This window comes from Salmo salar, chromosome 22 (assembly GCF_965601325.2).
Source record: "Salmo salar chromosome 22, fSalSal1, whole genome shotgun sequence".
Classification (NCBI taxonomy): domain Eukaryota; kingdom Metazoa; phylum Chordata; class Actinopteri; order Salmoniformes; family Salmonidae; genus Salmo; species Salmo salar.
Window position 1 is genome coordinate 16,137,240 of NC_138312.1, and position 26,049 is coordinate 16,163,288.

The window sequence follows — 26,049 nt, forward strand, 5'->3', positions numbered from 1 at the left end:
TGTCAGAGCTACCATGCACTTTTGGTTGTTGACAGTTTGGCAACATGCCAATCACAGATTATTTTTCTGAGCAATAACAAGATTCAGTAAAGGAAGGAACTCTGATGTGGGTAGAGCTGTTTCAGTCACACTCTTGAATTGCCTAATGCATGGTATCATTTCTCGTCTCTGTCCCCTCCCCCAATTCTCTTTTCACTTGTTGCTTTTCTTATAATGTCTCTCTTATTACTGTAACATCAAAAATGCCCAATTTTCCCTTGAATGAATTACAGAATGCGCCAGGCAATGCGTAATGCTGTTATGATTGAATTCAGGTTATTAATATCATGATGAGCAGATGAACCTCTAGAGCAGCATGCTATGAGCTAAGCAGATATCTAGAACCTAAAATGGTCCTTCACCTGCCCCCATATAGGACAAGCTTTGAAGAACCCTTTTTGGTTCCAGGTAGAACCCTTTTCCACAGAGGGTTCTACCTGGAACCAAAAAGGGTTCTCATATGGGGGACAGCTGAAGAACCCTTTTTGAACCCTTTTTTCTAAGAGTGTATAATCACTGGGTAGAGGGCAGAGCCGATGTGATAAGAATGACAGTGACACAGCAGAAGTAAGTGATCGTATCTTCTCCTCTCCACTTGGTGGATAGAAGAAGGGAGAGATTCACAATAATATATGCTATTTAGCAGACACTTTTATCCAAAGCGATTTAGTCATTCGTGCATACATATAGGACCAGGAGCCATGGCAAGTGGCTAATGAGGCTATACGATTCACGCTTCATCTCCTCCACACAGAGAGAGTCGTGTCCTGTGCAGGAGGGAGGGAGGCCTTCAAGGGGTGCATGATGAAGTAGCTCACTAAAGCTAGGAGTATCTGCAAATTATTTAGGGGTCCTCCAGGATGTCTGGAATTTTGGAAAAGGTTGAGTAAGGTGAACATTTGTATCTAAATACAAATTATCATTCAAGGTGAATGTTTAGTATCTGAGGTAATCCTTTCTTTCTTTCTTTCTTCTATGTCTTATTTGAAACATAAGGCAATCCCAATTTCCTTGAGTCCTTTCAAATGTTAGGCACACTACAACCCCAGAAGATGAAACATCTGAAACATGTCTGTCTCACGGACAGGTATGATAGGGACAAAAGCTCTACGGACTAAATTGACCGGATTGCTCTAGACTGCTCTGATAGCACTCAACATCCATTTTTGCATTTGGTTTATTAGTAGGCCTAGACATTTTGACTCTTACACCTGTCACGATTGAAAAGGGATGATGGGGAATAACTTTCTATGCACCTGTGTCCCAAGATGAACTCCACCAGCTACATACATCTTCAATGAGAGTAGGCATAAAATGCAATGACACCAGCTCATGCTGTGGTACTGCACAGTATGACACTCACGAAACCTGTGAATACATTGGTATTCCTACATTTCGACTATAAACCGCATCATCTCATTTCGATACAGAATATTTCGGGGAAATATATAGCGAGCTACCTGATTTCTCTTATTTCCAACCAGACTTTTAAACCGAGGCATGCGGTGATTGGGCGTCTTGGAGTCACGCGGTGTGCAGTCGCCCTGCCGCTGAATGCGAGCTTAACTGCCAGCTTTAGCAGCGGTTCTATCTGGATCCTCCGCGCACAACCTACAACAATTACTGATTATTACTGAAGACCTTTTCTTCTTTTGGAAGACAGTTCTTCACCATGGGCGACAAGAAAAGCCCTACCAGGTATTTAACCGTATACCCCAGTCCGTTTTGTGTCGATTTCGACTTGTTTTGCGATAATTCCATGGCGTTTGCGGTTGATATTCGGATGATTTCTCAAGGAGTGTTTCTCCCTTTTTTCAGTTTGTATGCCAGAGCTAGAATAGTGCACAGGCACTATGGCGGCTTCTCGCTCCCTACTCTCTACCAGTCACTCTCAGACAAAGGGAATTTTTCAGTGGATATGCCTGCCATTCTAGAAAATTATATTCAATGTCAACAGAAGTCGTTCGAAGATCAATGTCGAATGGACATTATTTGACATTCGTTTTGCTAGCTAACATGCTTAGCCCCGAACAGACATTAGGCTAAGCCGCGATACAATCGAATGTTGTAACGTTAGCTAGCTAGCTAACCGAAATTCTAGCTAGGTCGCTTGATTCTAGGGTTAGTACTATCCAGAATGCTTGGGTCATCCCTATCCTAATCTAAACTCCTACCCCAACCATAACAACCCTTACCATAACAATTTTAAACGTCAACTTCAATGGGATAGGGACGTCCCAAGGATCCCAGATAGCAAGGACCTTGATTTTAGCTAGTGACTGATCTAATCGAGAAACTCACGCTGCGTAGGTTATTCGGGATTCGAATGGATAACCTGACAGCGATTTTTTTTTCTATAATAGTTTAAGTTAGCTGATTTTTTTATTTAGGGGCTACTGTATGTCGTCAGCACTAACAACAGTCATAACCAAATTAATTATATGTAATAAACTAACTTGACTTTACATTTTTATATTTCTAAGGCCAAAAAGACAAGCTAAACCAAGTGCTGACGATGGATATTGGGACTGTAGCGTCTGCACCTTCAAGAACAGTGCAGAGGCTTTTAAATGCAGCATTTGCGATGTGAGGAAGGGCACATCCACAAGGTATGTCTGAACGGGTGTTTTACTTCTGCAGTAAAGCATCGCAATTTATTGAAATCAACATTAACTGTCTACCAATTTCCGTAGTAATGCTTTGACTTATTGATTGACGTAGGCATGTTGCATTGTGTGGCCATGCATTTCATTATTGTATGGATAGTGAGTGAATTGAGTCGTCTAGGTTTGCTGTTGGTAGCCAGAGAGGGGGATGGGGTGGGAATGAGGGACCTTACTTCATAATAGCTGTATGGAACTGCTAGAATAAAGCAGCTCCCAAGTGAATCTCTGAATTTGACATTAGTATCACCAGATTGAAACAAGACATCTGTAGCTTGAAACATCTGTTAGAATATATCACTTAGGCTACCTGTAGGATTAAACATCAGTAGTTGGCATAGCCGTGGGAAGTAGCTAGGCGTGCTGAGGTGCTGCAGCACCCCCTGAAATAATGTTTTTTTTTTTTTATATACAAATAAGTTAGTGCATTAGGCCCTTATTACTCTTGTATGAGTGGAGCATAAATACTCCTCAGCAGAGTGGGAGAAATCACCCCCCCCCCCCCCCCCCCATTAGAAACCTTTTCTGGACTGTCACTGCAATGGGCAACTAAGATGACATCACACATTTTTTACGTGATTCCCTTTAAATGTCATGTTTACCACTCCAGCTTGAGTTCTGGGTACTGCGGATAAGTTGTCAGTGTGAGTTTACAGACACTTATCATCAGCTGCCTGATGAAATCTAGACATAGATGAAATCTAGAGATAGATGAGTCATTTGTGAGCCTGCAGAAGAGTCCCTCCATGCTCTAACCTTTCCAGCTGTGGTTTTAGAATGAGTGTTCTGCTGACACCTTTGGTCTGCCACTGGGAAAACAGTGACCGGTTTACTGCTAATCGAAATGTGTGTTGTGTACTGGGCAATTCCACATTAACGGAATTATGCTTTGACTCAGATTTTTTGTTTTAAAATGTATGCCAAGCAAAAAACATTGATTTCAAAGTTTAACAAACCATACAACTCTAAGCACAAGACCTACTTTGAACAAGTTACACAGAGAATGTCATAACACATTTACTGGAAGAACTGTGCAGTTGCAAAGTTTAGTAACAGAATTACGGTAGAATCTCACTCAGATTTTACGACATGACACCTTGAGTTTAAAAAAATATATATTTTGGATATTAAACTATAGTAGGTGAGGTGGATTTACATCTGGGAACGAAATAACGGCAATGGAATTACATCATAGGTCCCTTATCTGTACTATACAGAAATGCATTATTATGAATATCATTCTTTTCATGGTGATGTATCCTGAATAGGTACACAAAAGTACAAATATGTAATATCCTTTTGCGTATTTGGGTATTATTCTACACACTGGCTATGGTTGTAATGAGCTCCACTCCCAAGGCACAGGAGGCTGCTGAGGGGAGAACCGCACATAATAATGGCCGGAACAGAGCAAATAGAATGGCATCAAACACCTGGAAACCATGTATTTGATACTATTCCGCTCCAGTCATTACCATGAGCCCGTTTTCCCCAATTAAGGTGCCACCAACCTCCTGTGTCACAAAGACCACATTTGGTTGGTCCGGACCAGACCAAATCGGAACCAATCATGGACGTCCATGTTTCACAATTTTGGACATCACAGTGCAGCAAAGTAGATAGCCTATGTAGAATACAGTACATTATACTGTACTCTACATTTCTTATACTGTACTGTTCTCTACTGTGCTGTTAACTTGTGAAACATCTACGTCTATGATTGGTTTAGATTTGGTCTGGCCAGGGCAAGTTAACATATACTGGTACGTCACAGTGGGGGTTAGCATGCTTTATGTTAATAAGGGGATGTCATGACAAGTATGTCCAAGCCCCTTACCGTGGAGCTTTTGGCAACAGCCCAATTGCCTCTATTTGGTAAATGGAATCGCATGACATCATTGAAGTGGGTTGTCACGTTCCCATTTGATCTGAATTGTTAACCTTTGATGCAGTTGTTTGCTTGTTGTAAGCCTGGCTCTTATTGTAATGAGTACTCATTAGGCATATTTTCTCTCTGTTTGATGCAGTATGCTCTCAGCCAAATGATTCACACTTTAACAGTGTGTGTGTGTGGTAAGGGTGGTTGATATGAACTAAAGTTTATTTCACAATATTTTCTACTTTCTGGATGATAACGATATACTGTACTTTAATAAAACAAACATTTTATGAGCCCTTCAAAGTTAATAAATGAGACAATATTGCTTTTAACCCTATAAAAACAGAAAGCATTGCACTTTATTTAAGAAATTAAAACAATTCTATGGTAAACCTGTGCAAACATGAAACTTAAATATATGTGCTGTAAAATTAAATAAAACAAATATTTAAAGTATTCAGGATGTAAAGAAAACAATGTAAATGTTTTTTTTCCTGACACATAAGAAGTGCAGTCTGTTTTTTCAGCATAATACTGGACATTATGAATTCAAGTTGTAAACCTTTTCAAACTAACTTCTTCAAGCATTCACCAGACACTCTGTATGTTTCTCAGTTCAACATGTAACAATTCACTGCCTCCCTCTTCACAAGTTCTGTGCCAGGAACACCAGCCTATTGACAGTTTCTGGCTTCAAAGTTGCCTTGTGGCATGTGACCATATGAAGACGGCCATGCAATCTTCATAGACAAACATTCGCAGTAGATTGGCCTTACTGAAGAGCTCAGTGACTTTCAACGTGGCACCGTCATAGGATGCCACATGTCCAACAAGCCAGTTCGTCAAATTTCTTCCCTGCTAGAGATACCCCGGTCAACTGTAATTGCTGTTATTGTGAAGTGGAAAAGTTTAGGAGCAACAACGGCTCAGCTGCAAAGTGGTAGGCCACACAAGCTCACAGAACGGGACCAGTGAGTGCTGAAGTGCGTAAAAAATCGCCTGTACTCGGTTGAAACACTCAGTTCCAAACTGCCTCTGGAAGCAACGTCAGCACAATAACTGTTCGTAGGAAGCTTCGTGAAATGGGTTTCCATGGCCGAGCAGCCGCACACAGGCCTAAGATCACATGCGCAAGGCCAAGCGTCAGCTGGCGTGGTGTGTAAAGCTCACCACCATTGGACTCTGGAGCAGTGGAAACGCATTCTCTGGAGTGATGAATCACGCTTCACCATCTGGTGGACGAATCTGGGTTTGGTGGATATCAGGAGAACGCTACCTGACCCAATGCCAACTGTAAAGTTTGGTGGAGGAGAAATAATGATCTTGGGCAGTTTTTCATGGTTTGGCTAGGCCCTTTAGTTCCAGTGAAGGGAAATCTTAACGCTACAGCATACAATTACATTCTAGACAATTCTGTGTTTCCAACTTTGTGGCAACAGTTTGGGGAAGGCCCTTTCTTGTTTCAGCATGACAATGCTCCCTGTGCACAAAGCGAGGTCCATACAGGAATGGTTTGTCGAGATCGGTGTGGAAGAAATTGACTGGCCTGCACAGGGCCTTGACCTCAACCCCATCAAACACCTTAAGGATGAATTGGAATGCCGACTGCGAACCAGGCCTAATCTAAGTAAGGTCATTGAATCTAATAAGGTGAAGGGGCATCATATTGTTTTAGCTTTCTGCCATGTTTGAGAAGTCAAAGCCCTTTGCATGAGTTATCTGTACAGCTGCCATTGCTATGTTGATTTCCTTCATTTTTTTCCCTCCTCTCTGTTCTCGGCCCACCTGCTCCTCCCCCCTCTTCTCCGAGCAGAGCAGACTCCACACAGACACAGCGTGTTGACACAGATGGGGTTAGTTATACAAATCTTTGGTGTAGACATGTTGCTCGAGAGCCAGTACTGCATGCGTAGAAACTCTCTCGTTCTCATTCGCTTGTAATTGTCCAAACTCACCAAAAATGACATTCGGTAGCTTCTACCTATATATGTAAAACTTTGTGAGCTGGATTGGCTGTCTTTGCAATTTATCACATTTAGCTAGCAGGCTCCATGGAAATTCGCTATTACTTGTGCTAATTTTGTTAGCATTCTGGTAATAGACACCCAATTGGGTTTTTGCAAAAAAATTGGACAGTTGCATGTGTACTAAACTGGTAATAATGTATCTCCTGGGGTGAGAGAAGGATGGTATGACGATATGAAAACCAGGATACTACCCAAACCTACTCCTGACCAGGCCCAGTCTCTGGGATTTGAAAGAAGAAGCAACAGTGCAAGAGAGGCAGATGAGCCGGCATTCCAGACGAGACTACTTTGATGAGACTACTATACCCTACGTTCTATTGCCAAACGTACAGTCACTAGAGAACAAACTGGACGAGCTCTGTTCGATAGTATCCTATCAACGGGATCTAAAGAAATGTAATATTCTATGTTTATCGGAGTCGTGGCTGAACAAGAACATGGCTAACATACATCTAGCTGTTTTTCCATGCATCGTCAAGACCGCTCGGCAGCCTCGGGTAGGACGAAGAGGGGAGGGGTGTGTATCTTTAACAGCTGGTGCGTGATCTCTGTTAAAGGGTAGGTAGCATAAACGTAGCATATATATTTGCATTAGTATAGACCTCAAGTCTTAATGCAAAGTCACACTTCAGTTTTCTATTGTTTGAGTTATTACATAAAGCTGATCAGAATGCCGAAGTCATGTCGGAAAATATTCTTCCGTAAGGTGATGTTTTATGGAGGACCCGGCAAGCCAGCCTGTCTTCTATAATGTAAACTCCAACAGAAATAACTTCAAATTAAACCAAATCGTTTGTGGTCCTGAATACTGGTTTCAGTGTAATTTTCAGGCAACTTACAAGCAATTACTTAATGAATTTATTGTTACAAACCAACTTGCAAGGTTAATAGCCAACTAGCCTGCTAACATTAGCCCTACTTGCCTGCTAGTGTTATGTTAGCACTACACGAGTCAGCCAGTTGCTATCAACACCTAGCTTACAGCTACATTAAAGTAAACCAGAGTTTTGGAAATGCATAACTATTTTTGGATCTGAGTTAGCTACCCAAAGCCAGGAGGAGGCGGGTACTTCACTGGCTGATGGAGAGTCTCAGGGAAATCCCAAATAGATAGCTGACGGATATCTGGAATCTATTGCGTTAGCACTAAGCCAAGGTGGAAAAGGTTACAAAACTCCTATAGTGTACTAAACAGGGAATATGCTGAAAAGTTGACAAAACAAAAAGGAGAACAGACGAGGTACTACAAAATTAGATTTTCTCTATCGATTTGAGCCCACGGGAAGAAGGCACCAGGGCCTGCCATGCTGACGGGTTCCAAATAGATAACAAAGCCACAAAGTCTGTGAAGAGCATGCTTCATGGCCGCATGTGCCCCATCAACTTCTTGTTTACATCACACTTCCTGAGATTGGTGGATTGTAGCTCACCACCGCCAACACTTGGTTTGGAATGTAATTAAATGCTGTCATCGCTAGTGGCTAACGTTAGCCAGCTTGAGATAGCTGCTCAGTAGCACAGAGCAGATCCTCCACTTGATGTTGAGAAATAGTGCATTGTGGGTAGTTTAGAAGATATCCGGAAATAAGTTAAGTTAATATTGAATTTGTAACAACTTTTTGCATGTATAGGTAACCAGATTGTGACTACACTGTGTTGCGTGTTTCCTACCCTTTAAGGAAGCATCAAGTTTTTGCTTGCCTGAGTTAGAATACCTCATGACAAGCTGCAGACCAAACTATTTATCTACACTGCTCAAAAAAATAAAGGGAACACTTAAACAACATGTCCTAGATCTGAATGAAAGAAATAATCTTATTAAATACTTCTTTCTTTACATAGTTGAATGTGCTGACAACAAAATCACACAAATAAACTTTGGAAATCCAATTTATCAACCCATGGAGGTCTGGATTTGGAGTCACACTCAAAATTAAAGTGGAAAACCACACTACAGGCTGATCCAACTTTGATGTAATGTCCTTAAAACAAGTCAAAATGAGGCTCAGTAGTGTGTGTGTGTGGCCTCCACGTGCCTGTATGACCTCCCTACAACGCCTGGGCATGCTCCTGATGAGGTGGCGGATGGTCTCCTGAGGGATCTCCTCCCAGACCTGGACTAAAGCATCCGCCAACTCCTGGACAGTCTGTGGCGTTGGTGGATGGAGCGAGACATGATGTCCCAGATGTGCTCAATTGGATTCAGGTCTGGGGAACGGGCGGGCCAGTCCATAGCATCAATGCCTTCCTCTTGCAGGAACTGCTGACACACTCCAGCCACATGAGGTCTAGCATTGTCTTGCATTAGGAGGAACCCAGGGCCAACCGCACCAGCATATGGTCTCACAAGGGGTCTGAGGATCTCATCTCGGTACCTAATGGCAGTCAGGCTACCTCTGGCGAGCACATGGAGGGCTGTGCGGCCCCCCCAAAGAAATGCCACCCCACACCATGACTGACCCACCGCCAAACCGGTCATGCTGGAGGATGTTGCAGGCAGCAGAACGTTCTCCACGGCGTCTCCAGACTCTGTCATGTCTGTCACATGTGCTCAGTGTGAACCTGCTTCATCTGTGAAGAGCACAGGGCGCCAGTGGCGAATTTGCCAATCTTGGTGTTCTCTGGCAAATGCCAAAAGTCCTGCACGGTATTGGGCTGTAAGCACAACCCCCACCTGTGGACGTCGGGCCCTCATACCACCCTCATGGAGTCTGTTTCTGACCGTTTGAGCAGACACATGCACATTTGTGGCCTGCTGGAGGTCATTTTGCAGGGCTCTGGCAGTGCTCCTCCTTGCACAAAGGCGGAGGTAGCGGTCCTGCTGCTGGGTTGTTGCCCTCCTACGGCCTCCTCCACGTCTCCTGATGTACTGGCCTGTCTCCTGGTAGCGCCTCCATGCTCTGGACACTACGCTGACAGACACCGCAAACCTTCTTGCCACAGCTCGCATTGATGTGCCATCCTGGATGAGCTGCACTACCTGAGCCACTTGTTTGGGTTGTAGACTCCGTGTCATGCTACCACTAGAGTGAAAGCACCGCCAGCATTCAAAAGTGACCAAAACATCAGCCAGGAAGCATAGGAACTGAGAAGTGGTCTGTGGTCCCCACCTGCAGAACCACTCCTTTATTGGGTGTGTCTTGCTTATTGCCTATAATTTCCACCTGTTGTCTATTCCATTTGCACAGCAGCATGTGAAATTTATTGTCAATCAGTGTTGCTTCCTTAAGTGGACATTTTGATTTCACAGAAGTGTGATTGACTTGGAGTTACATTGTGTTGTTTAAGTGTTCCCTTTATTTTCTGAGCAGTATATCTTTTTTGTAGTTTTCTATTTACCACCACAAACCGGCGCTGGCACTGAGACCACACTCAACGAGCTGTGTAGGGCCATAAGCAAACAAAATGTACATCCAGAAGCGGCGCTTCTCATGTCCGGTGATTTTAATGCAGGGAAACTGATCCGTTTCACAACATTTTCTACATTTACATAATTTAGCAGAGGCTCTTATCCGGAGCGACTTACAGTAGTGAGTGCATACATTTTCATACTTTTTTCGTACTGGTCCCCTGTGGGAATTGAACCCACAACCCTAGCGTTGCAAGCGCCATGCTCTACCAACTGAGGGACCAGCATGAAAGGCTCGCCCTTCCTTTGGCAAATCTGACCATAACTCTGTCCTCCTGATTCCTGCTTACAAGCAAAAATTAAATGCCTTTTTTGCTCGCTTTGCAGCAAGCAACACTGGACCATGCATGAGATCACCAGCTGTTGCAGATGACTGTGTGATCTCGCTCTCCCTAATCAAGGTTAACATTCACGAAGTCGCGGGGACAGACGGATTACCAGGATGCGTGCTCAGAGAATGCGCTGACCAGCTGGCAAGTGTCTTCATGGACATTTTCAACCTCTCCCTGACCCCGTCTGTAATACCTACATGTTTCAAGCAGACCACCATAGTCCCTGTGCCCAAGAATGCTAACATAACCTGTCTAAATCACTACCACCCCTTATCACTCAGATCTGTAGCCAAGGTTGGTCATGGCTCACGTCAACACCATCATCCCAGACATCCTGGACCCACTCCAATTCACATACTGCCTCAACAGATACTCGGATGACACAATCTCTATTGCACTCCACACTACCCTCTCCCGCCTGGACAAGAGGAAAACCTATGTGAGAATACTGTTCATTGACTACAGCTCAGCGTTCAACACCATAGTGCCCTCCAAGCTCATCACTATGCTCAGGACCCTGGGACTGAACCCCTTCCTCTGCAACTGGATCCTGGACTTCCTGACGGGCCGTCCCCCAGGTGGCGAGGCTAGGCAACATCTGCCACGCTTTATTGTCCTACACAGTTACAAACAACTCCATTCAGAATATAAAGTAGCAGCCGACATTTTAATTCCATCTTCCTCCATTGATTAGATACAATGTATATACAAAAGTAGGTGGACACTCCTTCATATTAGTGGATTCGGCTATTTCAGCCACACCCATTGCTGACAGGTGTATAAAATCGACCACACAGCCATGCAATCTCCGTAGACAAACATTGGCAGTAGAATGATCTCACTGAAGAACTGAGTGACTTTCAACATGGCACCGTCATAGGATGCCACCTTTCTAACAAGTCAGTTCGTAACATTTCTGCCCTGCTAAAGCTGCCCCGGTCAACTGTAAGTGCTGTTATTGTGAAGTGGAAATGTCTAGGAGCAACAACGGCTCAGCCGCGAAGTGGTAGGCCAACCAAGCTCACAGAACAGGACCGCCAAGTGCAGAAGCGCGTAGCACATAAAAATTCTCTGTACTCGGTTACAACACTCACTACGAGTTCCAAACTGCCTCTGGAAACAACGTCAGCACAAGAACTGTTCATCGGGTGCTTCATGAAATGGGTTTCCATGGCCGAGCAGCCGCGACAAGCCTAAGATCACAATGCGCAATGCGAAGCGTCGGCTGGAGTGGTGTAAAGCTAGCCGCCAGTGGAATCTGGAGCAATGGAAATGCGTTCTCTGGTGTGATGAATCACGCTTCACCATCTGGCAGTCCGACGGACAAAACTCTAACTGCCCCAATGCATAGTGCCAACTGTAAAGTTTGGAGGATCTTAATGCTAAAGCATCCAATTACATTCTAGACGATTCTGTACTTTCAACATTGGTAACAGTTTGGAGAAGGCCCTTTCCTGTTTCAGCATGACAGTACCCACCCCCCCCCACAAAGCGAGGTCCACACACAAATGGGTTGTTGAGATCGGTGTGGAAGAACTTGTCTGGCCTGCACAGAGCCCTGACCTCAACTCCATCAAATGCCTTTAGTATGAATTGGAACGCCGGCTGCGAGCCAGGCCTAATTGCCAAACATCAGTGCCCGACCTCACTAATGCTCTTGTGGCTGAATGGAAGCAATGTTCCAACATCTAGTGGAAAGCCTTCCCAGAAGAGTGGAGGCTGTTATAGCAGCAAAGGGGGACCAACTCCATATTAATGCCCATGATTTTGGAATGAGATGTTTGATGAGCAGGTGTCCACATACTTTTGGTCATGTAGTGTTTTTTTGCCCCACATGGAGGATCTATGACTAGCCTAATGTCGCTTTGATGATTTATGATTGGCCAACAACAAACTACATGCGGCACTCTCGTGAAAAGCACAGAGCAGCAGCATAAATTATACAAATTCTCTCTACTGCAGCAGGTGCATTCGGCTCTGTATTGGTCCCTCTTGGTCAAGTCAGTTAAAATTACTCATACCCGTGACCATTAAATCAGGGTCCTGGATCTGGTCTCGGGTATTCGGGTACAGCTGAATCCGTGAAGACCTCCTAGTGCTAACATGTGCTACAGAAGCAATATCAACATGCATGGGGAGATCCAACTCTCACCCAATCCCACACAATGCCCAAGTAGGCTAAATTTGTGCACTGCCACTGCACTCACTTTGGTTCTCTAACAAGAAAGCACTGTGTGTTTTGTGACCTGACCTCCCGAGTTCTGCTGTTAATAGTTGGAGTACATTTTTGAAGCGTTCTTATACTGGAAGAGGCCCATCTTGAGTATCTTTGCGTTAGCAGCATACGCCTGACAGCAGTGATCAGCTATCATATTCGAAAGTAGCCAGCACATGAAACCAATCAGTGCTAGATTGTGACATCTTGCTGCTGGATCAGCACAGTTTTCTTGATGGCTGTGCTTGTTGGTATGCTGCACCTTGAGCTGCTCCAGGTCCTGGCGGGGCCTTTTTAACATTTTTATTTTTTAAATTTGATTTAACTTTTATTTAACTAGGCAAGTCAGTTAAGAACAAATTCTTATTTTCAACATGTAATGTTGATTACTTGATTAATGGTCGGAATCAACTTGATTAATGGTCGGGTATCAGGGGCTAATGCTCTTTGGTTGTTGTGGCGTGATGCCTCAGGCTGTGGTTTTGGGGGACGTGACGTTCCTTGTTGATTGTTGCTTGCCACTTTGTTCCAGACATGTTTATGCAGAGGTAGGATTTTTGGCTCACTGCTGTGCGTCACGCTGGTGATTTATCACATTCCAAACCAAATTATTAGAATTGCGTAAACTCGGCTACTGTTTGGTATGCAGACTGCAACCTGTTGACGCTTCACATCGACATTTTGATGTCCAGATGTTTGAGTGTTTCAGTTTAGTGTGATGGTGTTAAACTGAGGTTTGCAGTAGCACTCACTCAACTTGCACATTCACAAATGTTCTGCTTTGCAAAAATATGCTTCACCTAAGTGGAGGGAATGGGAGGCATGTATTGCTCTATTTTAGTGTAGCCTCACAATGGACAGGGACATTTATGGTAATTGAATTATAAGTCTTCGGCCTACTTGAATATTTACATCCTCTTTGTGACTGCTTTGATTGGGTCACACTGAAAGCAATAATAGCCTACAGTGTGCGTGCGTGCTTGCATGCGCGTCTGTTAAAATGATGGAATAGAGTCATTTAGGGCGATATGGCCAAAATCTCATGTCCCGATAGGTCATTTCATATCATGATATAGCACATTTTATGTAAATTCAATGAATAAATAGTTTATATAAAATGATCACATGTAAAGGCCTATTTCTTATTACATGTTGAATTAACAAATAAAAGGTTCTTACACACTCGATTATTTCTCCTTTTATTTAGAACCTTTGTGCAAATTTTAAATTAAGCGTGTACTTTTTTCCCACGCTTTGAACCTCGCGGCTTAAACAATGACGTGGCTAATATGGATTTTTCCCGCTTTACATTTTTTTTCTTCCAAAAAAACACATTCTGTGACGTGCTCAGTTTTTTTGGCGGCATGAAGCTTTCATTAGACCAATGAAATTGCTGAACGGGTTAAGGTCAAACAGTGACGAGAGCGACAATGAAAACGATCCAATATCGGATGAAGCAATTCTGAGGCTATTCAACTCTGACACCGAAGGAGATGACTTCAGTGGTTTCAGTGCACAGGAGGAGGAAGATGGTGACCGATGACTTTCTTGGTAGGCTACTGTTTACTGCAAATGTTTTATTTTTTGTTACAAGCCGTGCTTCGTTAAAGCCTATATATTTTTGTTACAAGCCGTGCTTCGTTAAAGCCTGTGTAAAGTTCATTTGTTTCAATGTACCGGTAGGCACCTACGGCTTATTTATGTTCAAAATAAGATTTTCTTTTTTAAATTCAGTGGGTGCGGCTTATATTCAGGTGCACTCAATAGTCCGGAAATTACGGTAATAAAATAATGTATAAAATCGAAACGGGTAAATAGAAAACACTTCAATTATAATTGCAAACAACATAAATATAGGTCTAAAATATATAGTTTTTGTGGGGGGTGCGGCTTGCCTGTTGCATGTTATTTTGGCATTAATACGTGTCGCATATCAATTTGCATTTGGTACCTTGGGTCGAGTGTTAGCACCAACCCCCGTTTCTCCACCGTGTAAATTGGGGCCATGTTTTTGCAGATGTAAGCTGTAACGGCAGCTGTTAACTCCTTCCGTCTTTTGTGATTCTTTGCCATATGGTGTGCCGCGGGCAAAAGCCTCTTGCAACGTCTGAGTCGGGGGTTTGTTTTGAGCACTTGACTGTACTTTTTAGTTTCTCATCCGTAGACTTTCTCCGTACTGTTTCACATGATTCTTGCGTCGGGACCGGCCTGCGGCATATTTTGCAGAGGACGGTTTTCTGGTCCGTGTCAGACTTTTCATACCCAAATCACGTCCATGTGACCGAAGTGGCCACTCTTTCAGGTACGAGCTCTGTGTCACATTCACTGTCCTCCATGTTTGTTTGTGTTGCAAATTTCTTTCCAATTGATGAAAAATATTGCCGTAAAGAGTGTGATTTGTGACACAACGAAATAAACGATAGAAAAACGTCTATCGTTTCATATTATGCTCTATCGTCACACGATATATATCATCATATCGCCCGGCCATTGTCATTATAATCTGTGGATTTTACCGCTGTCACATTAACACAAATTGTCAAGGCTAATGGAATTACTTAAGAAGGACGTGCTTGCAAACTCCATTTGTATTTGTAAAGGCTTATGCTTATCAATCATTATCAGCATCTGCATTAATCCTTAAGCATGAGCAGGTAGGCCCTAATCTAAATGTGTTAATTGGCAGATTTCAGAGTTCTTAATTACTTCATGAGATTTGAGAGAATGTGAGTGATTTTGAAATACAATGGCCCATTTGGCAATCTGACAAATGGAGAAACGTTGAGAGAACGAGCTGTTGAATTGAACTTGTCCTCAGAGGATGGACGGCGGGAGCGAGCAAACGAGACTGCGAGAGAGACGTGTAGAGTGACAGAGTGGGGAGGCAAAGTAGCCGGGAGAAGAACCGAGAGCAGAGGGTACGGGGGACAAGGGGAATCAAGGGGGTACGGGGGGGACAAGGAGAATCAAGGGGGTACGGGGGGGACAAGGAGAATCAAGGGGGTACGGGGGGGACAAGGAGAATCAAGGGGGTACGGGGGGGACAAGGAGAATCAAGGGGGTACGGGGGGACAAGGGGAATCAAGGGGGGACGGGGGGGACAAGGGGAATCACGGGGGGACGGCCGGAATCGGGGGGGACAAGGGGAATCAAGGGGGTACGGGGGGACAAGGGGAATCAGGAGGGTACGGGGGGACAAGGGGAAGCATACGGGATACTGGAGTGGCTGGGCCCGGTCGTGCTGTGACGGGGATGAAGGAAGGGGGGGCTGCTGGGCGTGATGGACTGTGGAGGGGGGATGTGTTCACTCAGCCAAGAGTCTCCTGGGGGATGACAGAATGGTGCACATAATTACCCAGGGAGCTAAGGGAAGGAAAGAGCTGGGCTGGCCCTCACACATGCCTCTTTCCACCATGGCCATCCCTCTGGATCACAACTCCATCCGTGTCTGTCACAACACGAGACTGGGAAAGAAACAGCTCAGCGGTAGTGTCATCTGGGGAAAATATATATATATATTTTTATTTTATTTTATTTAACCTTTTATTTAACTAGGCAAGTTAAAAATGTATTGTCTTTTTATTCAGGTAAGATTGTGACATGATAGTCTTCTGTGTATATAATATTTTGTAATTTGGAGTCTGGCTCAGTGGTATTTCCATCAAAGCAAATTTGTGACGTCGTCAATGTTCCCTGTAATTCTTTGGGGCACTGAGCAAAGTGTAGGTTTTGTGAACGGAAACTTGAATGTTCTTAGAATTTTGCAGTGAGGCTGTACCCTTAGTTTTAGACAGTAGCCAATAGGCTATTGTGACGATTTGAGAATAATGTAGGACTACCAACAAAACCAATGGAGCAAATCCCATAACATTTTAACTTGGAAATAGCTTTTGATTTCTATGATATAGCCTACAGTAGCCTATATGTGGTGTTCAATGCAGGCCTACATTGCATGAGACTTTTTAAAAACATTTTTACATTATGAAGGGCTTGACATGAATTAATGATTTTTTTTAACTTGTCTGTAACACCATGGGCCAAATGGGTGACTGTAAATTGCTTTGTACCTTGTTGTATGATGCAAGAAATCACTTTACAAAATACAATTAATTATTATTACCATATAGTGAATTAGACAATGTAGGCTACCCCTCTGCCTATAGGCTTGAATATGCAAATAAGCCAGTCTTAAAATACAACACTGCCTCTTTAATTAAGACATCAGCTTTTTACATAACTGGCTTTTCAAAGACCGCTTGAAATGTAGCCTACATGTTTTGTGCTCTTGTAGGAAGCAGTAACTTCCCATTACTGACCTATACTTATCTATAACTGGGCTAATAACTCGTTAGCAAATAATAACAAATAATAACAAATGCTGGTGATTGAAAGACCCCTAGTGTGCTACAGTGGTTCCTCCTTTAAAAGTTGCGAGCTTGCACTGCGGGACTTGGAGGTGCCCAGCGTCATGGCTTCATTGCTCCAGACCACCACAAGGGGGAGTTAGAGCACTCCTTATGCATTTGGGTCCCAAGGTTTTATTGACAAATCATATCGAGTGGTTCCAATGATGAATTTTGACGTGAGCCACCCTTGCCTTGTGGCGTTCTTCAACAAAGATGGCTGACAAAACATTACGGTGGAACCAGATGTAAGTTGTTATAACGTCATAACAAGTCAAGCAAAAATTGACTATGCAGAGACAAACGTTTGTGCATATTTTTTTGTCATAAAGCTAATTCACGAAAATTGCTATTTTAGCAAGTTATCTGACTAGCTAACATTAGACAGCTTGCTAGTGTTAGGAGAATTCATTTGTAATTCGTGTTGTTTAATGTTTTCGGGACTCCTGAGAACCAGCAAACCAGGCTGTCATCTTGTGAAACCGTGGATGTAAAGAATCTAGCTAGCTAAAGCATTTACTGCACATTGAATGTACAATTGTGTAAGCTTGCCTTGCAATGCAGCTAAAGTAACATAGCTAGCTAACTATTTATTTGCTTATTGTGTAGTAAAGGATAAAAATAACTGTATGCCTATGGATGTGTAGCTAGCTACAGTATGTAGCTGATCTGTGTATGGACCCTAAAACGTTAGGTTCTGAACTAATATTCATACCAATCTGTGAACCTCAGCGATCATAGTTGTATCAACTTCAAGTCTGAATGGCATTAATGAAGCCTGTGGATAGAGTAGAATATAATAACTTTATTGTGCCAAGGATGCAAGTCCTATATACACATGTACTGTATTTATTACCACGTATGAGATTCCCACATTGAATATATTCACTGATCATGTATTCTTCCTTGGCAAATAAAGGTGCGGTTCAGGTATGAATCTCTGAGATCCCTCAGGAGACCATCCGCCACCTCCATCAGGAGCATGCCCAGGCGTTGTAGGGAGGTCATACAGGCACTTGGAGGCCACACACACACTACTGAGCCTCATTTTGACTTGTTTTAAGGACATTACATCAAAGTTGGATCAGCCTGTAGTGTGGTTTTCCACTTTAATTTTGAGTGTGACTCCAAATCCAGACCTCCATGGGTTGATAAATTTCCATTGATTATTTTTGTGTGATTTTGTTGTCAGCACATTCAACTATGTAAAGAAAAAAGTATTTAATAAGATTATTTCTTTCATTCAGATCTAGAATGTGTTGTTTAAGTGTTCCCTTTATTTTTTTGAGCAGTGTATATATAGGGCAAACTAAGGGTGAACTCGGTGAAGTTCAATCTCTTGGGTCTTCTCTGCGCTGTTTGACATTTCTTCTGTGCGGCAGTCCTGGAGGTGCGCGGCCACGTAAGCACGCAGCTTAGAGTGAACATTGGAAATCACCCAATTATAGCAGTTCGTGTAGTGTTTATTCACTAGCATTATGCAGTGTCAGGATAAAGGTTTCTCTGATTGTATTTAGGTTATGTTTGTTTTGTTCTCTTTTGTATAGTTTACGGTGTTTTCGGGAAGTATATTCAGACGCCTTTCCCACTTTTTTTTTCTCTCAATCTACACACTATACCCCAATGATATTTTGCAAATATATTAAAATTAAAAACGTGTTCAGACCCCCTTTGCTATGAGACTTGAAATTGAGCTCGGGTGCATCTCGTTTCCATCCTTGATGTTTCTAGAACTTGATTGGATCCCAACGGTGATAAATTCAATTGATTGGACATGATTTGGAAAGGCACACACCTGTCTAATATAAGGGCCCACAGTTGACAGTGCATGTCAGAGCAAAACCAAGTCATGAGATCGAAGGAATTGTCCGTAGAGCTCCGAGACAGGATAGTGTCGAGGCACAGATCTGGGGATGGGTACCAAAAACATTATGTAGCATTGAAGGAACACAGTGACCTCCATCATTCTTAAATGGAAGAAGTTTGGAATCTCCAAGACTATTCCTAGAGCTGGCCGCCCGGCCAAACTGAGCAATCGGGGGAGAAGGGCCTTGGTCAGGGAGGTGCCCAAAAACCTGATGGTCACTCTGACATAGCTCCAGAAGGACAACCATCTCTGCAGCACTCCACCAGTCAGACCTTTATGGTAGAGTGGCCAGACGGAAGTCACTCCTCAGTGAAAAGCACATGACAGCCCGCTTGGAGTTTGCCAAAAGGCACTTAAAGGACTCTCAGACCATGAGAAACAAGATTCTCTGGTCTGATGAAACCAAGATTGAACTCTTTGGCCTGAATGCCAAGTGTCACATAAGGAAGAAACCTGGCACCATCCCGACGGTGAAGCATGGTGGTGGTGGCAGCATCATGCTGTGGGAATGTTTTTCAGCAGCAAGGACTGGGAGACTAGTCAGGTTCGAGTGAAAGATGAACGGAGCAAAGTACAGAGAGATCCTTGATGAAAACCTGCTCCAGAGCATTCAGGACCTCCGACTGGGTCAAAGGTTTACCTTCCAACAGGACAATGACCCTAAGGCCCAAAGCTAAGACAACGCAGGAGTGGCTTCGGCACAAATCTCTCAATGTCCTTGAGTGGCCCAGCCAGAGCCCGGACTTGAACCCGATCGAACATCTCTGGAGAGACCTGAAAATAGCTGTGCAGTGACTTTCCTCATCCAACCTGACAGAGCTTCAGAGGGTCTGCAGAGAGGAATGAGAGAAACCAAATACAGGTGTGCCAAGCTTGTAGTTTCATACCCAAGAAGACTCGGCTGTAATCACTGCCAAAGGTGCTTCAACAAAGTACTGAGTAAAGGGTCTGAATACTTATGCAAATGTAATATTTCAGTTTTTTTTATTTGTATAAATTGGCAACAAAAAAATTACCTGTTTTTGCTTTGTCATTATGGGGTGTGTGTGTTTTTTTTTTGGGGGGGGGGGGGGGATATTTAATCAATTTTAGAATACGGCTGTAGCGTAACAAAATGTGGAAAAAGTAAAGGGTTCTGAATACTTTCCGAATGCACTGTACAACATGAAATGCCTGCTGTCAACCACTGTGTTCCCCTGAGCAGTGTTGCTTGATGACTTGTTGAGCTAATTTGAAACAGGCCAAGTTTACACAAGAGCAAGTATGACAACGCATGACCGCTGCAGGGTGACTGGTAGACACCCCTCACATAGTAGGGAGGCAGACTGACACAGAGGAGATATACTACAGGGAAAGAGAGGAGCTTGAGGTGAGAGCCACGGAATGAGAAATAACAAGGGAAGGAAGAGTGAAAAACAGTGTGTGACTGACAGCACAGAAAAGGTATAGCAGGGAAGCAATAGCTACATATTTAGAATGGGGACTGGAGACAAAGTAGATGATACACTTGACAAGAGGTAAAGAAAATAGATAATGATTCAGCAGGGAAAGCGAGGGCGGAGAGAGCGCATGTTATACAAAGAGGAATGTGTCATGGAGCCTCTGATGGAGGGAGCTCATGCATGCTTAGTGCTGTCACAACGACGGCTGTCAATCACCCTGATGGGAAGCAGTTTGTAACCTGAAGGTCAGACATAGGAGGGAATATCTCCCAGTGGGAGGCCACACACACTCAGAAGCCCCACACTGGTTTAGGTTAAAGGGTGCTATTTAAAAAAAATAATAATAATTGTAAGGATGAGGGACTTATTTCTTTCCCCATTTTTTTGGTTTTTAAGATTTTCATTGATTTGTTTCTCTTTTGTCAACTGTCCCAAATAGTTGTCACTGTACATCACCGTGGGAACGAATGTCATGCTCAGCTGCCTTGTCGTGCTCTTTTCCTCTGAGGGCTGTGGAGAAGGAGGGCTCTGCTGGAGCCCACTGTGCTCACTGAGTACCCGGGGCATGGGGAGGCATGCAGGGGCATCCCCCTTGGGGGTGCAGGATTTTGTGTCTGGAGGACATGGATGAATGTTTAATTCAGCAGTGAGTCATGCAGACAGTGCTGCAGCCTGGAGCTGCTCTCCACTCCAGGTAGGGCTGCACAATGTCTAATAGCAAACCATTTATTTTTTGTGGGGGTGGGGGACCAGATTGTGATTTTCAAACACTTGGGTGAAAACTTGGTAATATCATCAGACATGGTTAAAACGCGTCAGGGTTGAGAAAATAACTTGTAAAATGAGATCACATCCTTGTAGAATGAGATCACGTACTGTGTTAACTGAATACTAAACCAAATGAAACTAATCTTTTTCAACATTGTTTTATAGGCTACATACAGTACCACTCAAAAGTTTGGACAAACCTACCCATTCAAGGGTTTTTCTTTATTTTTTTGTTGACTATTTTCTACATTGTAGAATAATAGTGAAGACATCAAAACTATGAAATAACACATATGGAATCATGTAGTAACCAAAAAAGTCTTAAACAAATCAAACTATATTTATATTTGAGATTCTTCAAAGTAGCCACCCTTTGCCTTGACAGTGGGCACACTCTTGGCATTCTCTCAACCAGCTTCATGAGGTAGTCACCTGGAATGCATTTCACTTAACATGTGTGCCTTTTTTAAAAGTTAATTTGTGGAATTCTTTACTTGACCTCTCTGGGCTAGGCGGGACGAAATCGTCCCACCTACGCAACAGCCAGTGTAATCCCGTGGCGCGATTTTCAAATACCTTAGAAATGCTATTACTTCAATTTCTCAAACATATGACTATTTTACAGCATTTTAAAGACAAGACTCTCGTTAATCTAACCACACTGTCCGATTTCAAAAAGGCTTTACAACGAAAGCAAAACATTAGATTATGTCAGCAGAGTACCCAGCCAGAAATAATCAGACACCCATTTTTCAAGCTAGCATATAATGTCACAAAAACCCAGAAGACAGCTAAATGCAGCACTAACCTTTGATGATCTTCATCAGATGACACACCTAGGACATTATGTTATACAATACATGCATGTTTTGTTCAATCAAGTTCATATTTATATCAAAAACCAGCTTTTTACATTAGCATGTGACGTTCAGAACTAGCATACCCCCCGCAAACCTCCGGTGAATTTACTAAATTACTCACGATAAACGTTCACAAAAAACATAACAATTATTTTAAGAATTATAGATACAGAACTCCTTTGTGTAATCGAGGTGTCCGATTTTAAAATAGCTTTTCGGTGAAAGCACATTTTGCAATATTCTGAGTAGCTAGCCATCACGGCTAGCTATTTAGACACCCACCAAGTTTAGCCCTGACCAAACTCCGATTTACTATTACAAAAGTTTGATTACCTTTGTTATCTTCGTCAGAATGCACTCCCAGGACTGCTACTAAAATAACAAATGTTGGTTTGGTCCAAAATAATCCATCGTTATATCCAAATAGCGGCGTTTTGTTTGTGCGTTCAAGACACTATCCGAAGTGTAAATAAGGGTCACGAGCATGGCGCAATTCGTGACAAAAAATGTCTAAATATTCCATTACCGTACTTCGAAGCATGTCAACCGCTGTTTAAAATCCATTTTTATGCCATTTTTCTCGTAAAAAAGCGATAATATTACGACCGGGAATCTGTGTTTAGGTAAACAGAGGAAAGAAAACAAAGCATTCGGTCGACGCGGGCACGAGCCTGAGTCTCACAGTACTGTAACCAGCCACTATCCAAACGCGCTACTTTTTTTCAGCCAGAGCCTGCAAAGCCACGATTCAGCTTTTTGCCGCCTTCTGAGAGCCCATGGGAGCCGAAGGAAGTGTCACGTAACAGCAGAGATCCTCTGTAATGGATAGAGATAATCAAGAAGGGTAAGAAATTGTCAGACAGGCCACTTCCTGCATGGCATCTTCTCAGGTTTTGGCCTGCCAAATGGGTTCTGTTATACTCACAGACACCATTCAAACAGTTTTAGAAACTTTAGGGTGTTTTCTATCCAAAGCCAATAATTATATGCATATTCTAGTTACTGGGCAGGAGTAGTAACCAGATTAAATCGGGTACGTTTTTTTATCCAGCCGTGTCAATACTGCCCCCTAGCCCTAACAGGTTAATGAGTTTGAGCCAATCAGTTGTGTTGTGACAAGGTAGGGGTGGTATACAGAAGATAGCCCTATTTGGTAAAATACCAAGCCCTTATTATGGCAAGAACCGCTCAAATAAGCAAAGAGAAATGACAGTCCCATCATTACTTTAAGACATGGTCAGTCAATTCAGAAAATTTCATGTACTTTGAAAGTTTCTTCAAGTGCAGTCGCAAAAACCATCAAGCGTTATGATGAAACTGGCTCTCATGAGGACCCCTACAGGAAAGGAAGACCCAGAGTTAACTCTGCTGCAGAGGATAAGTTCATTAGAGTTACCTGCCTCAGAAATTGCAGGCCAAAAAAATGCTTCAAAGTTCAAGTAACAGACACATCTCAACATCAACTGTTCAGAGGAGACTGCGTGAATCATGCCTTCATGATCAAATTGCTGCCAAGAAACCGCTAGTAAAGGACACCAATAATAATAAGAGACTTGCTTGTCCAAGAAACACGACCAATGGACATTAGACCAGTGGAAATGTGTCTTTTGGTTTCAGTCCTAATTTAGATTTTTGGTTCCAACCGCCTTGTCTTTGTGAGACGCAGAGTAGGTGAACGGATCTCCGCATGTGTGGTTCCCACCATGAAGCATGGAGGAGGTGTGATGTTGTGGGTGTGCTTTGCTGGTGACACTGTTTGATTTATTTAGAATTCAAGGCACATGTAACCAGCATGGCTACCACAACATTCTGCAGCGATACGCCATTCCATCTGGTTTGGGCTTAGTCCAACTATCATTTTGTTTTTCAACAGGTCAATGACCCAAAACACACCTCCAGGCTGTGTATGGGCTATTTGACCAAGAAGGAGAGTGATGGTGTACTGCATCAGATGACCTGGCCTCCACAATTACCCGAACCTCAACCCAGTTGAGATGGTTTGGGATGAGTTGGACCGCAGAGTGAAGGAAAAGCAGCTAACAAGTGTTTAGCATATGTGGGAACTCCCAAGACGGTTGGAAAAGCATTTCTCATGAAGCTGGTTGAGAGAATGCCAAGACTGTGCAAACCTTCATCAAGGCAAAGGGTGGCTATTTGAAGAACCGCAATTTTGATCTGAATACAATTAATTGTGTAGTCCTAACTCCAGGTGCACAGTATTTTAGATTCAGATGATATCTTACTGTCTGACTATAGTTGGCTGTCCCTGTTAGAGAGGACCTTTTTGTCTAGGCCTCTCTCTCTCTTCGAGCTGCCGCTGCTGCATGCTCTGGGTCTGTGGCTGGCTGGGAGTAATAGCCTGTCCTCCAATTATCACTCAAAATAAAGAACCGTGTTAATGAGGGCTTTCCTGTGGTCGCATGGTCACCTCTCCCTCCGTGTCTGTCTCTACAGAAGTACTCTATCTCAATTCTGCACAACACTGCTTGGTTTTAAGTTCAACAGTATGTTATTGGCATCTTTAGGTCTCCACTTGCTATGCTCTTCAGGTAGGAGGCTAATATTGACATGCATGAGTAGTTCCTTGGAAGTACTTCTTATGATTGACAGTATAGTGGGTATGGCTGGCAGCATAACCATAGGTCTGTCTGCCTGGGTTTAGTGTTTAGTGCTGATGACAGTCATTTCATAGCCTCCTGTGGGGTAAGAATCCACACCCCATATCAAGGGGAATTTAAGGGGCGGTCAGCAGAGACAATGTCAATCATTATCTATGGAGGTGTGAAAAGGAGGAAGTTAATCGGTCTAGGCTTATCTGGTGTTTCTCAGTGAGAAGTGGCTTGGTACAGACGCAGTGGCGCTGGTTTCCTGCCTACCAGCAAGATGAGTGTGGTCAGCCCGGTGGTGTGAATCCAGCTAGCCAGCCGTGTTAATGGGTCAGAGTGGTGGTGTTCAGGGCAGCAGTGACGTAGCTGGTAAATGTAATAATACACTGTAGAGTAAGCGCACCACAGGGCAGGCCAACAGGGAGCACCACTCCGATCATGCCAGCAACAGCTCCATGGCTGAGTTACAGCTGGCACTGAATCACAGCTTAACTACTGGGGCTGTTCCTGCTGCCTCCCTCTCTCTGGGCTGAGCTCTACTGCTGCTGCATCTGACACAAATCTCTGGGTCTGGGGTGATGGGCCAAGGAGGCGGTGAGCCAATCAATCAATCAATCACGCTCACTTTCTACCTCCAGCACTCTGCTGACAGCTTAACCTGCCACGGGAAATGATTTCTGGGCCCGTCAGACACGGGCTGCGCTGAGAACCTGTTTACGAGTGTTTGGTCTGCATGCGTCCTGCCAAATCCTTTGATGGATTGGCGACAATATTCACTGCCGTTGGAGACAAATAGTTTTGGTGTGTTTGAGTGCTTGTTGCAAAGTGACCTCGGGCGCCAGTCTGAGAGTACAAGTGAGGCTCCTCAAGGGTATTGAGAATTGCCATTGATATGAAGTTGCTCAAACCTTGTCAAGTCACTTAAGTTTCTTTTGAGTGTCTCATCATCCAGATGCTGCTGAACGTGAGCATGTCAATCCCTCCTCTCCTGTGGAGTGTGACTGGCATTGATTCTACAGGAGTGAGTGAGTAGGCTAGCTTTATGCTGCAGCTCCAGAGCCATGCCAGCTGTGCTGGGTGGAGTCACAACAAGGTCATCAGTATTCACCACAGCCTGCCTATTGATTGGAGCACGGCGCGAGCGCTACGACATGATGCCATGTTATGAAGCGATTGATTGCCTTCTGATCGACTGGTCCCCCCTGAGGGAGAGACGGTGGGTTCTCTATCTGCTGCAGAACGGGGAAAGAGAGAAAGGGAGAGGGCTGGAGAAAGTAAAAGGGTTGATATCTAGGATGTGCTGTTTCTAAGGTAAATCACTCCAGCAGCCTTGTGAAAAACACTCTCCTCTCCACAAATAGACCTCATCAGCCATGCATCATTATCAATGTACCCATTGTAATCAGACAACCAGATCTGAAATGAACCGTAAGTAAAGCCTGGGGACCATGTTGTCTAAAATATGTCTTGAGCAGTGCCAGCTCTATCAGAACAGTCCCACTCAGTATTGTCATCAAGTTTCTGCTCATGTTCTGACCA

General features: G+C 43.5%; 1 protein-coding gene across 1 annotated transcript in view; it reads left to right on the forward strand.

Annotated features, from left to right (window-relative positions):
* Positions 1-1,570: 1,570 nt before the first annotated feature.
* rybpb (RING1 and YY1 binding protein b) overlaps positions 1,571-26,049 on the forward strand; it is a 36,955-nt gene continuing 12,476 nt past the window's right edge. The window contains exons 1-2 of the mRNA XM_014166381.3: positions 1,571-1,737; positions 2,523-2,648. Of these exons, the coding sequence (XP_014021856.2) occupies positions 1,712-1,737; positions 2,523-2,648 (152 nt within the window). The 5' untranslated portion in view covers positions 1,571-1,711. The remainder of the gene's footprint in view (positions 1,738-2,522; positions 2,649-26,049) is intronic.